This window comes from Cyrtonyx montezumae, unplaced genomic scaffold, assembly GCF_038088225.1.
Source record: "Cyrtonyx montezumae isolate F1298 unplaced genomic scaffold, pur_monq_1.0 scaffold_26, whole genome shotgun sequence".
Classification (NCBI taxonomy): domain Eukaryota; kingdom Metazoa; phylum Chordata; class Aves; order Galliformes; family Odontophoridae; genus Cyrtonyx; species Cyrtonyx montezumae.
Window position 1 is genome coordinate 1,797,915 of NW_027072003.1, and position 21,217 is coordinate 1,819,131.

Genomic DNA, 21,217 nt, shown 5'->3' on the forward strand with positions numbered 1-21,217 from the left:
CTCAGTAACGCTCAGTGAGTGCAGCCCAATGCTTCAGCACAATTACGATATCCAGTTCAGCACGGTATAAGGCATGTGGACAAGAAGAGACATCAGCAGAATGCAGCAGGATCAGCAGAACAGCACTGGTGATTGATGCTCCAGTTTGTCAGGCTCTGAGCCCCCTGTGAATCCCTGCTTCCTACCACAGACAGTGACATTTGTTTCCTACCGTAGCGTTTCTGAGGCCACTTCTTTCTGGCCAAGCATTAGAAGACCAACTCCTTCTGTTTCATTCTGATGTAAAAGCAGAAACGTTGGCAGAAGCTGCAGGTGAAGCAACTGAGCAGCAGGGATGTCTGCACGTGATCAAAACTCTGCCCTCAACTTCAAGAGTCACTGCACCAAATGGGGAGTTGCTGAAAGGGGAGCAAACTGGCCCAGCCACTAGCACTGTCACAGAACGTGTATTTATAGAAACAACAAAAAACAGAACAAAAGGCAAACAGATTAATGATGAACCCTTCTTTTCAGAAGGGGACCAGGATTAGAAAAACAAAAATCCTGCAAAACTAAAACGTTAGATTTTCCATCTGAAAAAAAAAATTGCTGTTGGTACACACGTGCTGAAGGCGACCGCACACGGGCCCAGGCAGCACCACACAGTACAACGACTTAAGGAGCTCATCTCACATTTGAAGTCTTTTAATTAAAAAGAAAGAAACAAAAAGAAAAAAAGAGTGGCTTATGGCTGGGATGACACAAACAGGACACTCCAGAACACAAGGCAGAGGCAAAACTGGCAGCCTCGCTCACCAGGCAACGGAAGCAGTGTAAGGGGAAAGGGGCACTTCATGCACAAAATGTATTTTACAAAATACATATCCAAAAAAGCAAAAAAAAAAATTAAAATTAAAATTAAAAAAAAGCCAACATCAAAAAAAAAAAAAAGATCCCACCTTGCACACTAAATTGCAGCACTCTTAACACTTGCTCTGCCACAGGCTGCTGCCCATGCCTTGTTTAATAGAGGAGGCATGTGAAAAAGGGGAGGGGGGGAGGGAAATCCACATTTCAGTCTGTTTTGCAAACTCTCTCTCACGGGGACGTCCTCAGTCATCTGATGTCAGACACAGAGCCCTCAGAGTACGTCGTGGTCATGACTGGAGTGCCATTGTTTGCCAAGCAGCCTTGCCTCAACGTTTCGAAATACGAGGCCTGCACTGGTTTGTGACACTGCAGAACTCTTATGGCATCTTCTATCTTGAACCATTCCCTTTTCCTTCCTGAGGGCAAAGAATTAAAATCAGTAGGTGCAATAAAACGATGTTAGCCTTCTACATTTAGCAGAGCAGGAACGGCTGCAGCCTGTAATGAAGTGTCAGCTCAGAAGACAGCAGGATGCCACTTCTGTTCAGTTATCATCTTGGAACAACCCACAACACACTTCAACCACCACCCAGCTTTGGTGAGTTGATAAGTGAACCTCAGTGTTGGTGGAGAGTGCATACTTTGTGATCTTCCAGGAAAAGCACACGTGGTCACAGCCCAAGGAAGTCAGCTCACAGGTGCTACAGTGACAAACACCGCGAGGAACAATAGGCTCATTTTCATCTATGAATCTGATTTAAATGCAGTGATTTCAAAAGAGAATAGAGAATGATAAATCCATGCTGCCCACATTCATTTTCTTCTAAATTTAGGAAGGACAAGCTCTGTGCTTAGCACAAGAATTAAACACAACACTGCTGTTCAGGCAGCTGCATGGCTGAAATGATTTCTCCCAGGCCATGGAGGCAACTGCTTGACCACATTTATTTTTCCCCAAGCACCCAAACTTACCAATATTGACAGAGTCCTCCCAGTCTTCCAACACTTCTGTGACAATGAGTACGTAAACATATGTCCTGTGTTTTCTGTCCCGATTCTGCAAGGCAAAGTGATCAGAGCAATGACAAAGCTATCAGGGCACACGGGGGCAGTGCTCTGCAGGTGGGATGCAATGGTGCCTGATGGGCTGCCTCCCTCACTTAACAATTAGTTCTTAGCTATTCAACAGTACTGCCTTTTAAATGAGAGGTCTGAAAGTTTCTACAGGGGCTGCAGACAACCATAAACAGTCTAGTTCCTATTGTGTAAAACCATTTGTGTGGTACCCCCTGCCCACACACCTCAGTGCCCATGTGCTGCTGCACTCCTGCGAGGGGCACACGCACCTCTCCTCACTGCACAGCCCAGCGTGGGTCGTGGTTACAGCAGCTGGCAATGGCTGGCTGGTGAGGGGGCACCAAGGACAGCACGAAGGCACCGAGAAGATTCAGCATTACACTTGCCACTGGCAATCCCAAATGAAGCAGAAATCACTGATGAGCAATGCCACCAAAAAGGCCTCATATACACACACCAATTGAACGAGGAGCTTCGAGCCTTCCTTCCAGCAGGTCACCTACCTTACTTCACAACAAACTGAGAAGTGACTTTCACTCCAAGAGGATTTTACACAACAAAGTTTTCCAGCCCCAAACCGCATCTGAAACTTACCTCAAAAATTCCCACTAATCTTCCTAACGTCCCTTTCACTCCAGCCTAGGAAAGATGGAAGGAAAAAAGAAAGGCTTTAAGGACAGGTCAGTGGTGTTTCCCCATTTGTTGTGCAGGAGCAGCTCCTTTAGCAGTGCTGTAATCCCATTAATGGTCACAGGAGAAATGATACAAATGTATTGTAAGATCCCACCATGTGTGTGTTCCCAGGATTTCTTCCCTTCTTTTTCTGTACTCAAATCATTTTGTTGTTGTTTCTTTTTTTTTTTTTAATTTAATACAGAGGAAAAACAAAAAATGACATGTTACTAATTGCACATCAATACATCCTGAATTCCCACCGGAATCCTTTCTCAAGGTTGTTAAAGTCTGAGCATGGATAAAAATCACTTTGGGTTTCAGCAGTTTTGCCTTTTAAGAATTACAGCTTAGGGAAATAACTTCATGCTGTGTGTAAGGCATCCACTGATGCCACCAGAGCAACGTGACATCTCCGAGGTGACGTCCTCCACGCACCTGAAGCAAGCTCCAGCAAACACACAACACCTCCCGGGCTGTAACGTGGCCTCCACAGCAGGAACAAAACTACTTCTGATACAGCACAAAGCACAGGTGCACACTGAAGGAGGGCTGCTGAGACCAACACAGGGATAAAGCAGAGAGCTGTGGGCACCAGCTGTGCCCCACGCACAGAGCATCAGCCCTCATCTGGTTTGCTGCCACTTTTCATAGATCCACGCACACCACTGGGGCTCAGACACGCTCACCAATGCACAGTGCCACCCCACTCTCCTGCCCCCAGAGCCCTCCTTCTCCTCCCAGAACTCGAGTGCTACAGGCGAGAGAGGATTTTGCTCGGTGACTTAATTGGTGTGAAACAGCACGCACAACCTGGCACACAACCCAGCCACGTTTGGAAGGAAGGCACACTCAGCTACCACCCCTGTTAGCTGGAGCACGTGGTGAGCAGGGCAGCAAAGCAGTGCCTCTGCTCCTGCAGTGTCACTACATCGCTCGGAGTGAGTTAGCCAGGCTTAGGGAAAAGCATCCAAGAGAGGGCAGTTACATATTTAAATGCTTAATAATTACACAAATTCTCTGTCCTGAGCAGCTGCAATAGCATTCTGTGCTTGTCCAGCTACTGCTCCACTGCTACAGTCACATGCTTCTGGAAAGGAGGACCTCACATTAATTAGGAGCCTTCAGTTCCCAGCCCTCCTAGCTCTTCCCACCAGCTGCTGGTGGAGCTGCCCCAAAAGAACTGAGGGCTCTGTAGCTCCCACCACCCCAAGCATCCCCTGAAACCCAAATCCTTCCCACCACACGCTCCCCGAGCTCGACTTCTGGGAAGCAGCATTTCAACTGAATCCCCTACGTTGGTTTTGGATACGGAATTTATTGTCTCATCAGTATTTCTGACATTCTGTCTGGCCCATATAGGTGGGCCACTGTTTATTAACCACGAGGCTATTTCTGGAGTCAAAGAGCAATTCCATGAAGGTCACCGTTCGTGTGCATGCACTCAGCATGGCCAGCACAGAGAACTCATTCTGACCTTTACGGCCGAGCAGCTCTACCTCATGTGAAGAGCTGCTGCTGCTAACCTGGACTAATGGACTAATAACTGGACAGCAAACACTTTGAAAGGATCTCACTTCAAGAAGGAAACTCCTTTGGCAATCTCAAATGTTGGCTTTGTTTTATTTAGATAAGCAGCCCTATCGTTCAGCCAGCAGGAAGGAAGTGAGGAACACAAGGCTCCCATGTTCACAACATAGAAACATCCGAAGATAAAGCACCATCAAATAGGTTTGGCAAATTGAGGTTTGACACCAATTATTTTCTCCACTTGCTCCTGGAAGGGATTACTGAACGACTCCTGTCCTTCCCTACCTGCAGAGGTAGGAGAGCCAGGTTTGTTCTTGTCTGCTCTCCAACCTAAGAACAAATACATCTCCAATCAACTACACAGACTGGAAACTAAGAGCACTGCACAGCCAGTGTGCCCAGCAGCCCATGCCCAGTTCTGAGAGCACACCTGCACTAACACAGACAGGTGTGGAGCCCTTCCTTTTGTTCTGCTTAAGCCAAGAGGTGGCCAGAGCCATTCAGTCCACCAACTGACAGCCTTCTCTATTCAGTCTTAACTCATCCAAATTGCAAAAAAAAACATGACTCCAAGCAAAGGTGCCATAGGAAAACCACACTGAATTAGGTAACTGAAAGAAGTGCCAAGGCTTCCTTTGTCCGTGAATTTATCACATACAGCAGCAAATGGTGATACGAGTGGTATGATTCAATCAAACATGAGGTTGGCCATAACCAAAGTGAGAAACAGTAAAGCCATGAAAGTTGCCCTTCATGGTGGAGGAGTCACCTTCTCCGGAGACATTTGGGACCCTCCTGGACACCAACCTGTGCAACACAGGCTAGGGAGCTGCTCTGGCAGGGGGGTGGACTAGATGATCTCTTCCAACCCCTACAATTCTGTGACTGCAAAGCACGTTGACTGTGAAATCTTTCAGTCCAATGACTCTCAACCCATTTTTACAGGTACTGTAAATACTGACACCAGAGGAAAATACTTCAGCTGCTACCCCCAGCAAAAAAAGCTAGGTCATGACCAGCAGAACTTCCAGGCTCCTCTTAGAGCTTCTATGGGGGTCAACCCCTCTGCACCTTCCCCCCCCAACCCCTGCTGCAGGGTGGTGAGCATTGTCTTGGAAAGTTAGAGCCCAGCCACAGGCTCATCCAGGACGGGCACTGGATCTAAGCCTTAATTTGCACCAGATGACACTGGAATTTTCTCCCTGGTAGAAACTGGATTGAGAACCATGGGCTGAAGCCGTGTCTGGCAGCAGCAGCACGAGTTATTTGGGTGTGTGCTCCCCCCCCTCCAAGCATTAGCAGTGCTGCAACCCCCAAAGCACACACTTGCACAAGGAGGGCACTACCAAACCCACCAACAAGAGGCAGAAAAGCCCCTTCACTGTGCTCCATCTGCAGGGGTGAGGGCACAGCTCCATGGAGCAGCTGTGCTCCCCAGGCAAGGGTGGGCAGCAGGCTGGCAGCATGGGCTCCTCATTCTCTGCTCCATGCATCCAGCAGACCCAATCCAGCTTCCAAATGCCTACGGTAGTCCTAACTGGAAGGCAGCCTTAGCAGGAGCACGTCCCCTGCCAGCAGCACCCAGCTGCCCCAAACCAGCACAAGGCAGGGGTGGGCTGGGCACGCAGGGCAAGCAACCAAAATGGGGAGGAAATGAAGTTTTACTAGCTCTGCCGCTCACAGAACAACTTGTTTGAATGAAGAAAAATTACCAAAGACATCCAAGAACAGCAGGTTCAGGTTTCAAAGCCGAAAATAAGTTTGGGTCAGATGCAAAAAGCAGCCTGCAGCAACACCATCTGTTCCTAGGGACAGCTTTTATTTCCTTCCATCTGAGCTAAGGAAAATGTGGGTTGGAATTTCAGCTATTTTACTTTGCTCCATTAGGCTCAAAGCCTGCATCTACTATAGATTACTGCTGGGCAAAAGGACTGTGGTAAAACACCCAAATCTTTGCTCTAATGCTTGCAGTACCGAAGGCAGTAAATCACACCCATAAGGGCTGCTAGCTTAGACAAGTTCTGAAGACACCAATTATACAGCAGCTAGGCAGATTTTCTTGTTGTCTTCACTGTGTCTCAGAGAGGGTTATATTTAACTCATTCTTTCCTGCTTGACAACCGATGCATACCTCCCCAGGTATGAAATATCATGAGAGTAAAGAACTTCCAACTGTTAAACTCATTTTCATGAGGTTTGAGTACGTAAGTAGTGAAGCTGGCCTGCTATTCAAACTGAGTATTACTAGATCTATGAAGAGCTCAATATCACACCTCATTCACAATCCCTGCCGTGATGCTTCAGATAAAATACAGGGCTTTCTATGCCAGCACTGAAAGACATCGTTGTTCGTACCCTGAATCGCTCACGGAACACGTGAGGCAGAAAAGATCATTCATAGAGCATCCCTGAGAGGGAAACCACTGTGCAGCAACCAGATCAAAGTGCTGTACGATGGACTATTTTTGATACTGGCATCCACTGCCTGTTTGAACACAGATAAAGCACAACTTAGCTTCCTTTTGCTTCCCATGAAGAAAGCACAACTAACACTTCCGTAGTTTTACAGAACTTGGCATTTACTAACTATTTAAAGGTCAGGATGTGAAAGATGCTAGAAGTGCAGAATTAAATGCCTTTGGGTTTAACAGATGAATGTGGAGGCTTTCTTCAAAGTCGCTCCATAATAAGTTTAATTTAAGGAAGCTATTTCTAAAACATGTTCTTCACCAGTTGCTCACACCCATGAAAAGCCCTTATTCCCAACATGACATTCATTTTGAGGAGAGAACACAACAGCAAAGAGAAACTAATTCCAATAAGGAAGAAACAAAGAACACACCACGCTGGTAATAATTAGTGCCTTAAAATGCCACCATTTTTCAAATGGGGAACCTGAGAACACACCTGGAGCTTGCAGCTGTGTGGGTGACTGGCTGCAGCGTGCCAGAAGTTCATCTGCTGCCACTCTGCCTAAAATACAATGCCCAACAACTCCGTCACTTCACATCTTACACAAACAACAGCAAGCGTGACAAGCAGTGGTACCTGTCTGCTTCAATACATCTGCTGGGACAGATTAATATGGAGAGTCCTTATCTAAACTAGGACAAGGACTTCAACTCAAACTGGGACAAAGGGATTGCAGATTTCACTCAGACAACGTCCCGCTTTCGTAAGAGCCATTCTGAAATGGTGAAAACTGGAAAGAGGGAGAAGTCTGATTTCCTGGCATGACAATTAAACCAGCAATCACACATGAGCTCAAATGCACCCACGATGGAATTAAAACATGGAATGCACGAGTTACGATTCTTAGTTTAGGGAAGCATATCTTAAAAAGAAAATGCATACCATGGAAAAAGAAAGACTGAGTTGAGAAAAACCAGTCCATCGTCATCTTCAGAGACCACAAGCAACTGAAAGGGGACTGAGTCCTTCCAGCTCTTTCAAACGGCTCTTATTAAAAAGGAAAAGGAATACCAACATTATCAAATGCAAGTCTGCAAATTTCCTCTGTGACTGATCAGCACACAAGCCACCTTCCTGCAGGATAACCACTGCTGTGTGCACACAGGCACAGGGAACACTGGGTTTTCTCTCTCCTAACGCAGGCAGCTGACCTGCTGCCCCCCCATGACCTGTCCCAGGAGAGGAGCAAAGGCAGCAAAATCCACACAGAAAGCATCCTCTGCTGCAGCCTACACACACACACACACACACACACAAAAGCTGAAATTCACATGAAAGGATGAACAAGGATTAGCAGCCTAATTCTCACCAGCAAGTTCCAGCTAGCACTGCTAGCACACACACCAGTTGGCCAGCAAGCAGCCTCATAGAGCACTGCCCTTGCTAAATCAGTAGTGCAGGCTGCACGAGTCCTTTACAGCATGAGTGTAGCAAACATTTTCCTCTCACATGCACATTCCCCAGCAACATTTTACAGTAAACAGCTCACTGAGCCCAAGGCAGTTGATATACATTCTAATTGGGTGTACACACTGCGAGCAGAGAGCTGGAACACAAACATATTTGAGGAAGGCCTTATAAGCCTGCAAGCTGGCCTGAGTTTTGCAGCTAGTCTGACCATCCCCTGTAGGAGTGCTCAGGTGATTTTATCCACACAACAGGCCCTCGGAAAGCCTTTACCCCAGCAGCCCCCCCCTGCATGGCACCAACAGGACGAGCTGTGGCAGAGGTCAGCACCCCTGCTAGGCATCCTGCTGCTTCCCGAGCTCACCGTGTTTACTGTTTGTCGAGCAGCATTCAAGCACATAGGTGCTTCGCTAGGAATGACTCAACCCTGCCAGCCTGCCACAGTTTGAATTACACTCACTCGGCACCAGTCCACGTGAGCGAGGGAACACCAGCTGAGTGAGAGGGGATTATCTCAGCCAGCCCAAACCAGTTCCTTCTCTGCAGATTGAGTCCATGCCAAGGCTTCCTTTCAACCACTGAGCTGTCATGGAAAGAGAGCAACTCTTCCAAGCTTCGCTGCCTGAGAAAGGGAGGGTCGATACGGATTTATTTTAGGGATTTGAAAGGCGAAGCCACGCATCTCCTGAATGAACCTTTGACTTCTGTATCAAATAACTTCATAATTAATAATGATTAGGTTGTAAAGCAGGACTCTGGAGCTAAAAATATTCCCGTTGTTCTGGTTAAACTCACTTTGGCTTGTATTTGAAAGATTAACGAGTTACTGAAAAAGCAAGAGCTACACTACAGGCTGGAAGCAAAATTCACTAGCAGCAATCTCCAGCACTAGAGGGACCTGAAAAAAGAAGTTCACTGTACAAGCCTTCATATCTTTCTGATAAACTGTTAGACTACAGAATGCCCAAAGAGAAATACACAACAGGGACAGGTATTTCCAAATACTTAGGGGAAAAAAAATTAGTACACAAGACAATTAAATACTGCAACCACTGGAGACACTTCCTCCCAACTCCCACCAATTAGCTCCTCATTTCTGTTCTGTAACACAAAGATTCATAAACCTCTTGAAAGCATTTTAATCCTGCCTTATGTAACACGACGGACCTACTTGGTCATCCACATATAATCATTTAATCGTTTCTGAATCCAAGCATCTCTCCTATTCAATCATATTCAGAAGATATTGTTCTAACAATAAATTCTACATATGATGTAGTCAATTACCAATTGCTGACTTTAAATTCCTTTAACTAAATACGAAAAGCATCTCTTCCAGCTTCAAAAGAAAAGCATGCCTTCTCCATACAGGTTATTCATTCTGTGTGCTGCTATTTGCCTCCCTTTCTGAAACAGCTCCAAATAAAAAACACAAACATATTAGGACTGCTGGTTTTGATAACTCTTGCCTTCAAATTCTGGTATTTATATAAAGCTCAAAATACGGAGCAACCCAAAACTTATCGACATCCCTATATTTGGGGTAATGTCTGGTGCACTTCCACTCCATTGTGAGGCAGCTTCACAAAAGCACCAGTTTTTTAATGTTCTCCTAAGTGTACTTCACAGAGGATATCGCTGTACGTATTGAAGCGATGATAGCTTAATTTTAGCTATTTTCAGGTAAAGGTGAGGAAAAGTTCATTTCAGATGAGAGCCTTAATTATCATAGAAACCTCAGAGTTGGAAGGGACCTTCAAGGGCCACCTAGTTCATTATATTCCTACCATCTTTATTTATGCCTCTGGGTTCTGCCCCATGCACAATGTGGTTATCACAGTGACACAGATTTCTTTTCACCTTCAGGAAAACAAGCTGGATGCACACACCCAGAGCCCTGGCTGACAGCGAGCAGTGTGGCTCCCAGAGCTCCTGCCCTGTGAGCACTTACCTCTTCACAGACTTCACGCACAGCAGCCACGTTGGGCTCCTCCTCGGGCTCCATGCCACCCCCAGGGACGATCCATCGATCAGGATGACGACTACTGCTCACCAGCAGCACCTGTGGGGAGCAGAGCACAGCAGATGCATAAATACAAAGCAACACTGCTGTGTAGAGCCTGGCTGAAGGAGGAGGCACCTCCAACCACGACCGATCCGATGTGAGCCCTTGAAAACACTTTGCTTTTTCCAATACAGTCTCATCAGCCCACTGTCAGCAGCAGTGCCAGCTGCACGATCAGCAACACCAAGGCCCTCCGAATTATTTCAGCCATTACCTTCTCACTCCTCTTGAGCATTAAAGAATAAATTAAGCCTTTGCATACCAAAACAACGATTTGCTATTTGATACAGCATCACAATGTTTACACTGTAAGAGCCCACTGCAGTACTTGCCATCACTGCAGCCGTGACAGCTTGGGATATCTGTCATGCAACCACACAAGGAGGCAGAGAAGCTGCTCAGCACCTCCACCCTCTGCAGCTCAAGTCAACTTCATCAGGGCCTTTGGCCTTGATTGCTTCTGCAGTTATGGCAATGACACGTACAAGTCAGGTAACTGTCCACCAGAAAATGGATGTGGAATTGTTTCAACCAACATTTTCAACTTCCCTGTTTGCCCCTTCTTCTGCAGCGAGCACCAAGGAGTTCAGCTCTGGGACCTGTACTTGGTTACCTTGCCATTGGATGAGGTTGCACAATGAGATGTGTATGCAAAACATCAGTTTTTAATTAACCACCTAAAAGACCCACAAGAAGGCCGTGTAGACAGACAGACTATTTGTGGGAGTTCTTCCTCAAAGCATTTGTTCTAAAGTAATTCTGCCCTATGCAGTTCAGTTTAGTCTCACTATTAAAGCTGCTTGTTGCCTTTTGGAAACAAGAAGCTAACCAACAGCCTCAACTGGATGAAAATCCCTCAAAGAAAACAGGCACTGTGCTTATGAAACCTACTTGTGATATATCTATGAGCAGGGATGGAAACTAAAACAAAACTGTTTTTCAGCTCTCTAAACAAAGCTCGTTCATTAGAGTCATCGTGCTATACTTCTTCATTTCACTGGCACAAAGCTCAGAGCCAAAGAACTTGCTCCAGAAACTTTCCAGCATACCAGTCCAATTAGGTTACAGACCAGGCATAACTGTTTCAAGCAGATATTTGGATGTTAAACTGAGCAAGATGCTAAAACCCAAGGCTTGACTGCGTAAACGTTGTCCTACAAGTGGAGCGTGAGAAGATTTGCACTAATTTTCAGGATCCAACCTACCCACAGAACTCAGAATTGTTTTTGTCTCCTAAGTGTAACCTCATGAGTTTGGGATTTCTGCAGTACTTTTCTACTCTGGAAGCTCTCACCTGCCAGCTGACCAACCAGCAAAGAGATTTTTTTTCTTTCTGGGGCCATCCAGGCAATGCCCAGGGACAAGGGCAGCCCACAGACTGGAACACACCAGGGTGAGATCATGGATCACTCGTAGGCTCCGAACAGCAGCTCTCCAACCAAGAGCAGCAAAGCTTAAAGCAGAAACTGAAGAGGGGTCACAACAAACGTTTTGACAACTGCTGGCCTAACCTTTCCTAAGTTTGGAACTCAGCTCTGCGATCTCAAGTGTCAGAGTGCCCAGCAACCTGCTGTGGGTCCTACCAAAGATGACGTCTCAAAGCCTTTTCCTGCTTCACTCAGAGCCCACACCTCCAATCCTGCAATGCACGAAGCAACATCATCTTCTGAATAGCCCCCTCCAAACCCTGCACAGTCTATTGAATGAGAATATACACTGGGAATGAATTAAACTGAATGGGCTGTCTCAATTCTAGTGGATTGTTCAGACCGAGACAATGCTTTACCAGCACCAGTAGGAACTTTTAGGTGTAAGCAACAGTTTCAGTAAATTACCTTCAGCTGGTCTGGCAGTTGAGCATTTTCCAAATAGAATTAGCAAGAACAACCTGCACTGGGAAGGAAAAACCTGTCATTCTCACACTTTTATGTAATCAGACTATTTCCTGTTTAATAAAAAGGAAATCCCATCAAGAGAGAGCAGGAAGCGTGCCCTACAAGGTCACTCTTTTAGAACAGCTTTAAACAGGATATTGCTACCAAAGAGCTCTCCCCACACAAAGGGCCCTAGTTCACAATGAGGGTGAGACATTGTCCTGTTCTGAAACCCACACATCTAAAAACTGCATCCTGAGGCAGGCAGTGCATTCAGAGATACCCTGTGAAAAGGTCCCTCGAACCCAAACCCCTGTTTTCACAAGGGGCTACGATTCATCTACCTTACAAACTGCCCCAAAGCCAACAAAGAGATCTGCTGAACACAGCAGTGAGTGCTGGGAGGAGCAGCCTGGATGCTGGCTCCAGATAAGAACTGCATTCCTCAGCAGAAACCTTTCCCTCACAGCTGGCTGCGGGAACAGCATACCTGGCCATGGGAAGATAGCAGCTGAGCAGGGCCTGAGCTCCACTGCCAAAGAGATGGAGCAGCATTTCTGCCATAACAAGGTCAGTATTGTTTTCTAACTCGCATCAAAAACCTACGGACAGAGAATGGGAACTGCAGCTTTATTTCACAACACAACAAAAACAGAATGCAATTGCTGAATTAGACTGAGCCCGCTCCAACACAGTTCAACACAACTCTGAAGTTTGCTGTTCTCAAAGGACTCACCTGGCAGCTGCTGTGTCCACAACAGCTACGTTACTGCTTGTGGATCTATTACACGAAATCATCCATGTATCTATATACCATATAAAGAGGTGGTAATGAAAACAGTCAAGGAAATATAGCAGAAAATGCTTATTTCTAAAACGTGCTGAAAAACAGAGAGGAAAACACCGGATTTCTAGAAACAAAGCAGCAAAAACGGACGAGCGATGTCCTGGCTCAGATGCAGCTCGGTCACTCGTGCCCTCACCCAGCACAAGTCTGCTCTTAATGAAAGACTTGGGGAACTACCCATAGGCACCTCTGTGAGGACACAACCTAGACATTTCATGTTTGTGTTTTGCTTTTGTCTGTTTGGTTTTGATTTGACTCGGGCCGAAACACAAAAGCAGGTTTACAGTTCTGTTTTATTCCTGCTGTGCAGTTGTTTTTAAGACGGCTCCAGACGCTCATGGGATGATGAGGATGATGACGCTAGGGATCTCCAGGCAGGTTTTGGGGCCAAGCCCTACAGGCTTCTTGGAAAAGCATTTTCAGGTATTGTATCACATAACCAAGTTCCGTTTTCCATGATTTGGATGACAATTATGTCATTTCAAAGCAGGGATGCGAGCAACACAAGCCCTTCTGGCAACACATAAGGCAGCCCAGAAGGAGCTCTCATACAGACAATGAAATAAAAGAAAGTTTGGAAAAATAAGCAAAAGTTTGAAGTCTACAGCAGGGGCTCCTACGCAGGGCCACACTGCAGCCCTGACGGTAAGCAAGCTTCAAAGAAGCACTCAGACAAACAAACAGAAACCCCAGCAGCAGCGGGGCAGCATGGCAGCCTTCCCCCAGAGGCAGGAAGGACGCTGAGATCCAAGGCTGCCCAGCACGGGGCGAGGAGCTCCATGGGAAAAGGGGAAGGAGGCTGCCACCAGGATAAGCCTGGGGGCCCTGATACACAGTGCTGACCTATGATGACTTCATTACACGCAGATCCTTTTCTTCTTTTTTTTAAATCACATTACTTCTCCCCCCTCCGCCCCCCAAGATAGCAGTGGTCCACAAAGCAAAAGCTGCAAGCAGACAGAGCAAAGACACATCTGAGTCAGCAGGGCAGACTGAAGCCCAGGTTCCCTCTTGCAACGCTCGATTTAAACAGCAGCCACCCATAAATAAAACAACAGTAGTTGCACTGTAATGAATGTGATTCCTAGAAAGAGGTTCTATGGAAGCCTTACAGCAAAGACCAAAAGGGCTACAGTGTGATTAGAAGCTAACCTACGATGTCATTAGAGCTGCCTACCTGCCAGCCTTCCAGGAAAAGCCTCCAGCCACACATGCCAGCCCTGCACAGTCAGGCAGGAAAGAGGCAGCAAAGATGGCAAACAGGTGCTCCTCATCCCAGTGCCATCCTGCTGCCAGAAACCAGCTCACTCCTGCTGAGACAGCCTTCACTATTATTTCATGTTTCCTACCAATATAGAGTCACAAAACCAAGTGTTTTGAGGTCTGAAGTATGATTACCCCCCCACCCCAATACTTAAAGCTCACTTCACGCTTTAGCATCATTTATCAGAACACAGACTGCAAGGAAAAAGCACGTCTCACAGCACATTTCAGGGAGGTGGGTGGAGAAGAGGCCAGCTTCAATGACTTTCTCCTGTACAATCTGTCTTTGTTTGAGGGCTCTAACTGAATGGGAGTGTCTGTATTCAGTATTTGGTGAGTCCAGGTTGCCCTATCACCACCCAGGACACCGTAGCACTATAAAAACTTATTAAGCTTTATCCAAAGTTAACAAAGCTTGCAACCCCAATACATTTTTACTCGGTGCTTTTATAAATGACAAAACTGGGATCCATCTGACGGCATCAAACCACACTGAAGCACTAAGAACATGGGAGTGTGGTTTGTCAGCCCCCGAGGAGCACCGCTCCCCATAGCAAAGCCTTGCAGAAATTCTTCCACTCCACCAGCAGGAACACAGCCTCAATCACACTGCCACAAACCACACGTTTTGCCAAACTACCAACACTGAACAGCCCAAAGAAGCATGCCAAGAGCACTGGGCTTGCAGGACAGCTCCTTGTGACCTCTTGCTATTCAGGGCACGTTACTACATTAGCACAACGCATGGCAGCAGGAGCACAGCCTGTGGTTAGCAGGCTGCAGCCAGACCTGCACGCTGCAATGCAAAACCTCAACAGCAAGCCACTGAAAAGCGTGGTCCTGACCACTGCAGGAGTGCTGCTTTCCCTCAGCAGCATACAGTTTTCTCGGACGAGAGATGTTTTGGGTACAAACACCTGCACCTTGCTCTGTGCTGTAATTTGATTTAGATGAAGGCAGCAAACGGATGGTGAGAAGCTGCGAGGGGACGTTCTTCACCCCACAGATCCTGACAGAGGTAAAGCACAAGTCTTGTGAAGGGGAAGAGCTGGGACAGAAGACTGTGTGATTTCAAGTGCCTGGATCACACATACAGTGTGATAACTGTAGAAAAAAAGTAAAGAAAACCCTGTTGGTTTTCAATCTTCTTAGAAGAACAACAATCAATCATCCCATACCACACTCCTATTCCGGCTACGAAATACCAAGGTTCACATTACCATCCCTACACCTCTCTTGTAACTTTAGAGTGACTGCTCGCTCCTACAGGACACGGACAACCACGAGCCCTCTCCCTCCAGCAGGACTGCGTTTCAGATAACCACAAGAACTATCTGCAGGGCAGAAGCCAGCTGGAGGGCCTGAGCCAGGCCCCACAAGCAAAGGGCAGATAATAAGGCACTCCCAAAGACCCCGAGCCTGACAGCCCCTGTCTGCCCAGCAGAACTGTGTGCTGACCACACAGCGCTTGCACAGCCCCCACAGGCAGACTCCTTCCAGAAGGAAGGCCAGCTTTGGAACGGCCTTTTTTGCAATGGGAAATGAAGAGTTTGGCCTCTTTTTACACAGACCACGTGGCTCTGCGTGGCAGCAGCTGTGTATGTATACCTTTAACTGTTGTAATTAACGAGTTCTATTCATAAAATAAAGCAGGTGAATATCTCACAGCCATGAAAACTCTTGAGAGGCTTTTCATGCACGTTTCCTTCCACGTATTACATAAATGTCATTACACAAGTACCCATCCCAGTCAAGAATGAAAATAACATTGGAAGCACCTGAAGCATGTTAAGAACAACAAAAAAGTAAAAACCACCCCAGTAGGTAACTGTATCCCTCTGAATTTTACATGTTAACCTGAAATTTCTGAGAACAAAGAGTTAATGTGTACAGACAGCTACAGAGACACAAATCCTGCTATGAATATGCACATTTCAAAGAGCCTGGGCTGGTCCACGGAGTCATGCATCCAGCTGAAGAAAGGACTGCTGTGTAAGGAAACTGAGTACCTGGGTCCCAATAAATGGATATTATTTATACACAGCCTTTGAATGTTCAAGTTCACTATTCATTACATAGAACAAAACCAGGGAACTCACAGTTCTACCCCAGTTTCTCCAGGAGAATCCATCACAAAGGTGATTTTCTCTCATTCAAAAAAAGAAAAAACTAAACAAGAAGCCAACCCATAATGATGAAGCCCAAGGGGGCAATTCACACTCCTATACCTGAGAAGGGAAATAAAAGAGTTGCTCCTCTCCACCTGCATGAGACCACAGCCCAGCGAGTCCTTGAGAAGCTCCAACGCATGGTGGTGGGAAAAGCCATGGCCAAGGAGCAACCATGGGCACAGAAAAGAGGCAGTGACAGCACAAAGAAAGGGAGGAGAGAAAGGCAAGAAAACCAGGAGAAAACTCTGATCTAATGATAAAACACTGAGATAAAAGGGAGTACACAGATCTGTTACAAAGAGAAGCAACAGCCATCACTGCTCTTGGATGCAAGCACATGGGCTGAGAGGAGTCCCTCATTCTTCTTTCCCTTTGAGTGGGTACACCCCTTTCCTCAAGTTGCAGGGGAATAGAAACTGACTCAGTTTTTCAGTTTCCCAACAGCTTATGGAGCTTCCAGTGAAATAAATAGAAGTTTAACCATTCTGCATCTTGCTGTAGTTTGGGAGAGCACAAGAGACCATGGAACTGCTTCACAGGCTTCCATTACAAGAAGGCAGAAAGCCCTTCTTAGATGAAAGCTCAGTTCTGCAGAACATGCTCTTGCTCTTAGGGAAAACTAGTTAGAAACACGGCAGCGAGAGCAGAAGTACAAACAAGTCACTTCTGGCTCAGCCTGTATCCCGCTGGGGACGTGGTGATGTGTTAGCAGCACACAGGGAGAATGTCATTCAGTTTCAACCACAACCCTTTTCCGTAGCTGAAGGGAATGTCAAGAGTTAAGCTGAGCCGTTGGAACAAGGACTCTGAGACTCTATTCCACAGGCAGCACTACGATCACATGATGCTGAGCTCCCTTTACTTCCAGGCAGCAAAGTGCTCCAAGTGGTTTCAGCAAATAATATTTTATACTGAAGAAAATGCACAAAGGATGGCATAGGAACACTGTGTGATCATCAGGAGTCTACAGTTAACATTTTTAAACTGCTGTACTACATCACAGCTTTGTTCCAAAGTGACCCGAGAGACACAAGAAGAGAAAGGTTAGTTTGCATTCAAATTACTTCCCCCAATTGAGGCCGTTGTGGGGCTCCTTAACGTGGCTTTTGGTGGCAGTGCCGGCTTGGCACACACACAGAGCGGCAGAGCCAGAACGCTCACCAGACGCTGTGTGAAAGTTCTGTTTTCTCATCTTAATTTAGCCTTCATTCGCAATTAAAAAACAAAAAACAAAAAGACAGCCAATCCTGGATGCTATTCCTTCTGAAGCATTTCCTCCAAACGTCTTTAAAGAATACCAGTTGTTAACGAGCAGCTTGTCCTTTCACCAGATACAATGCAGGCATGCTTAAACCTGTAGCTACACCAGTGTGGGACTTAAAGCCAAACAGTTGCTTTTTATTTCTGTTAAAATATAACAGAGATGCTGCCATTAAGCAGGCTTCCATCTGCTCCGTGATGGTAAGAGGTTAGAGACGTGTTCTGGAACCTTTCCTCATTGAAACAGCTGGTCCACACACAAAAAAATGCTTGTACTATTTAAAAATAACACCATAATAGAGGTACTGAGACACACCGACAATGGCAATAAAAGGAACGGTTCTGGAGGTAACACAAGACTTGGGCTCTCTTGATCTGAGCACTCCCCTTCTCTGCTTACACTGAAACAGCCAATAACCAGGGATTTTACTGCATCTGAAAAGATGAAAATAGCAGAGTGCCAGCGTTCGGTGGCTGGAAGGTCCTTTGAAGTCTGTTCACACTCTCTGAATTAATCCCGTTGGTTCCTTCATTCTCCCTCCTGCCCAAAGACATCCCTCTGCAGTGGTTTACTGCTTGTGAAACAACAGAGAAACAGATTTTCCACGCAGCCCAATTAAGAAATGTATTTTCACCCTGTCTGAGATTCATGCTTAAAACCGTTTTCCCTTTGCAGCTTTTTAAAGGGATATGTGACAAAGACACCTCTTCGTGCTTCCAAAAGCACTCCTCAGCTCCTTTCACATCCAGAATGGCAGCTTCCAAACAACACAGAGGAAACATGCAACCTCAAGCAGCATAAGGAAAACATAAATCGCTTCAACTAAAAAAGAAACAGCGTGACAATGATCATGCTAAGCCTCCATGTGAGAGCTCAGTGCCCAGCAAAAGATGCACTGTTTTAGCAACCTCCACTCACTGCTAACACTTGAAGAAATTTAAACTGCTGAACTGAAGGGTTAAGGGGGTAAAGCTAGAAAGGCAGAACGGTCTGCTCTGTGGGGGCAAGCACGACTCCTCTTACTTCTTGTTCACTAACAAAATTGTTAAAATGGTGAATTATCAGATGCTCAGAAGCAGGTTTTTTTTTTTTTAACTCACAGTGAGAAGTGAAGGAGAACTGGGAGAGAGGGGAGCTACTGCTTCCTAAGCCCTTAAAAGAAACAGTAACCAGTAACAACGCTTCAGTACAGCAAGCTCCATTCCACAATCAAAGCTTGCTTCTGACCTTCATTTTTTTCCAACAGTAAACTTTCAATAGATCTTTTATTAACATATTCTAGCTCTATTTTTTTTTCCTCCCTGCCTGGAGGGACCCTTTAAAGAGATCTCAATTTCCACTTCAATAGAAGTAATCAATCAATCCATATTTGATAACAACTTTCCTAAAGGAATCCACTGAACAACTCCACACAGCAGGCAGGTCACAGATGAGATGGCACGATGCAGCTCCAGCTCTCCATTAAATGCACAGGTATCATAAATCAGATATCAGCACTCGAAAGACTGCGTGATGTCCTCAGGAGGCCAATTCAAAATCAAACACAACTGTAATTCATTAATTCACCCTTTCTGAAGCTTACAACGAAGCACCCACGTGTGCACGCTGGAGGAAATCAATCTCCATCCCTCACTGCATCATTTACAAAGCAATTAGTGAGGCTTAATGTCACAGACCAGTGCTGCACAACTGATTTCTCCGGTGTGAGCACACACAAGGCCAAATGCTAAGAGGGAGCAAAACTAAACAGAGGGAGCAGCACTCAGGTGAGAAGCCATCCTGCCCCGATACACACAGTTTTCCTTGTCCAACATGGTCAAACACCTGGTTCTTAAGGAGAACTGCCATGTTCACCTCCCCAGCTGGGGAAAGTTGCATCAGGAAACTCAGATGCTTTCAACCACGCGAGCTGATAAGCCCTGGCATCATTACACAACGTGATTACATTCTTCTTCATAGCTAGTTCAAAGGATCATAAATTTCCTGAAAGTCGGGGGGAAGGCACAGCTACAACGTGCTTACGCTATATTTATTTCAGATCATTTACACTCGAGATGCTGACAATCTTCACCATGACAGCACAGCTACAAAGGTTGTGCTAAGCCTCCATTGCCACGTTAAATAATAACTGCACAGTATGCTAATTGACTTTCCTCCAGCAAACCGTCTGCATCCCCTTCCGATTTCCTGTAGCTACAAATATGATAATCAGGAGAACAAAGCCTTTAGAGCAGCCACTCGGCAGCCCGTCAATGAAGAGAGGTGTGCCTGACTCCCTAATAAGCAAGGAAGACCCACAGCCTCGTTTGCCCTGAGTGCAACGAGCCCACGTCAAGCGTATTAAAAGAGAAAACAGTGAAAAATCCACATCTGAGCAAAGTTCCTCTTTCCAACAATCCGAGCCCTTGGCAACAGTGCCATTCTCTGAGCGCCCAATTTACCTTTAATTCCCACTTCCTCCCCAGCCTCTCTGGACAGCAGCTCCTGGCACTCCATCAGTCCCCTTTTATCCCCTGTTTCTTTTTATAAACCCAAGGTCAGGTTTCCTCTCCCATCTCATGTGATGCGCTGGACTGAAGTTCTGCCAGCGTGGTTGGTCCAGGCCACTGCCAAAGCCCAGCGCTCCTCACCGGGCCGCTCCACCATCCCTCAGCCACAGCTCTGGGGCGTTTTTCTCCCATTCAGCAAAGAGAGAAAGGGAAAGGAAAAAAGAAAAAGAAGAAGAAAAAAAAGAGGGTGTGGGGGGGGGAGGGTGTAGGGGTTGTAGGGGGAGGCAGGGGGAAAGCCCCAACTTTCCCAGCGCACCCACACCGCGCTCCTGCTCGGGAGGGGCGGCCCTCAGCTCAGCCCCGGCCCGGCCCCGGCCCTCACCTCCTCCTCGCTTTCGCTGCGGAAGCACAGGCAGGCCGCCCGCTTCTTGTAGCCGTCCCCGTCGTAGGTGCGCGTCTGGTTGGACTTGAGCTTCATCATCCTCCGCTCCCAGGGGGCGGCCCGAGGCACGGCGAGGCCTAGAGAGGGCCGGGGCGGCGGGGGCGGGCGGGGAAGGACCCGCCGGGGCTCCCGCGAGGGGCGGGCGGGGAAGGACGGGGGGGACGGAGGGGGGACCCGCCTCCCCGCGAGTCTCTTTCTCTGTCAGTCTCTGTCTCCCGCAGGCCGGGAGCCGCCCGCTACACGCTGCCGCCTTTCGCCCGCCTCATCCCTCCCTTCACTTCCAGCCGCTCCTCCGCCGCTGCCAGCGCTCCGGCCACCGCCGCCGACGACGACCGCGACGCCATCTTGGGGCACGCTACGCAAACGGCGTAAACCCGCCGGGCGGGGGAGGCGGCGGCCGCTCCCTGCAACTGTACGGCGCGCCCGCTACGCAGACGGCGCAGTCCGGCTTCCAGAATCGCTCTCCCCCTCCCCTCAGCAGGCACGGACGCCGCCACCACGCCTCCGCCCGACACCGGCGGCGCAGAGCCTTCAAGAATACGGCGGCGGCTGCGTGCCGGGGCGCCCTGACAGCTACGCAAAAAGCGGAGGGGCAGAGCCGGCCCCCAGCGCCCGCCGCGCACATGGCTCCGCTTTGACAGCGGCTCTACGCAAAGCGCGCAGACGCCGGCGAGGGAAGAACGCCCAACTTGCGCAAGGGCGGCTTACGCCAGTGGCGGAGCGCGGTCGGGGGGCGCAGAACAAAGGTGCGGGCGGCGGGGCGGGCCCGGAGCGATCCCCGCGCTGCTGTGCGGAGCG

General features: G+C 47.5%; 1 protein-coding gene across 1 annotated transcript; it reads right to left on the reverse strand.

The window, feature by feature from the left end:
- Positions 1–1,021: 1,021 nt before the first annotated feature.
- On the reverse strand, positions 1,022–20,793 carry NUDT3 (nudix hydrolase 3). Its single transcript, XM_065740336.1, has 5 exons — positions 20,360–20,793; positions 9,959–10,069; positions 2,521–2,565; positions 1,822–1,906; positions 1,022–1,265 (listed from the first exon to the last, which is right to left on the reverse strand). Exons 1-5 carry the CDS (start codon positions 20,456–20,458, stop codon positions 1,096–1,098), a joined length of 510 nt encoding a protein of 169 aa, XP_065596408.1. The 5' UTR covers positions 20,459–20,793; the 3' UTR covers positions 1,022–1,095.
- Between the last annotated feature and the right edge of the window lie 424 nt (positions 20,794–21,217).

Excerpts from the sequence above, each read along its gene's own strand:
- NUDT3 (XM_065740336.1), bottom strand. The coding sequence starts at position 20,458 with ATGATGAAGCTCAAGTCCAACCAGACGCGCACCTACGACGGGGACGGC. Across the intron at positions 2,566-9,958 it reads TGCGTGAAGTCTGTGAAGAG|GCTGGAGTGAAAGGGACGTT; the intron begins GTAAGTGCTCAC and ends CATCTTTCCTAG. Across the intron at positions 1,266-1,821 it reads GGAGGACTCTGTCAATATTG|GAAGGAAAAGGGAATGGTTC; the intron begins GTAAGTTTGGGT and ends CTTTGCCCTCAG.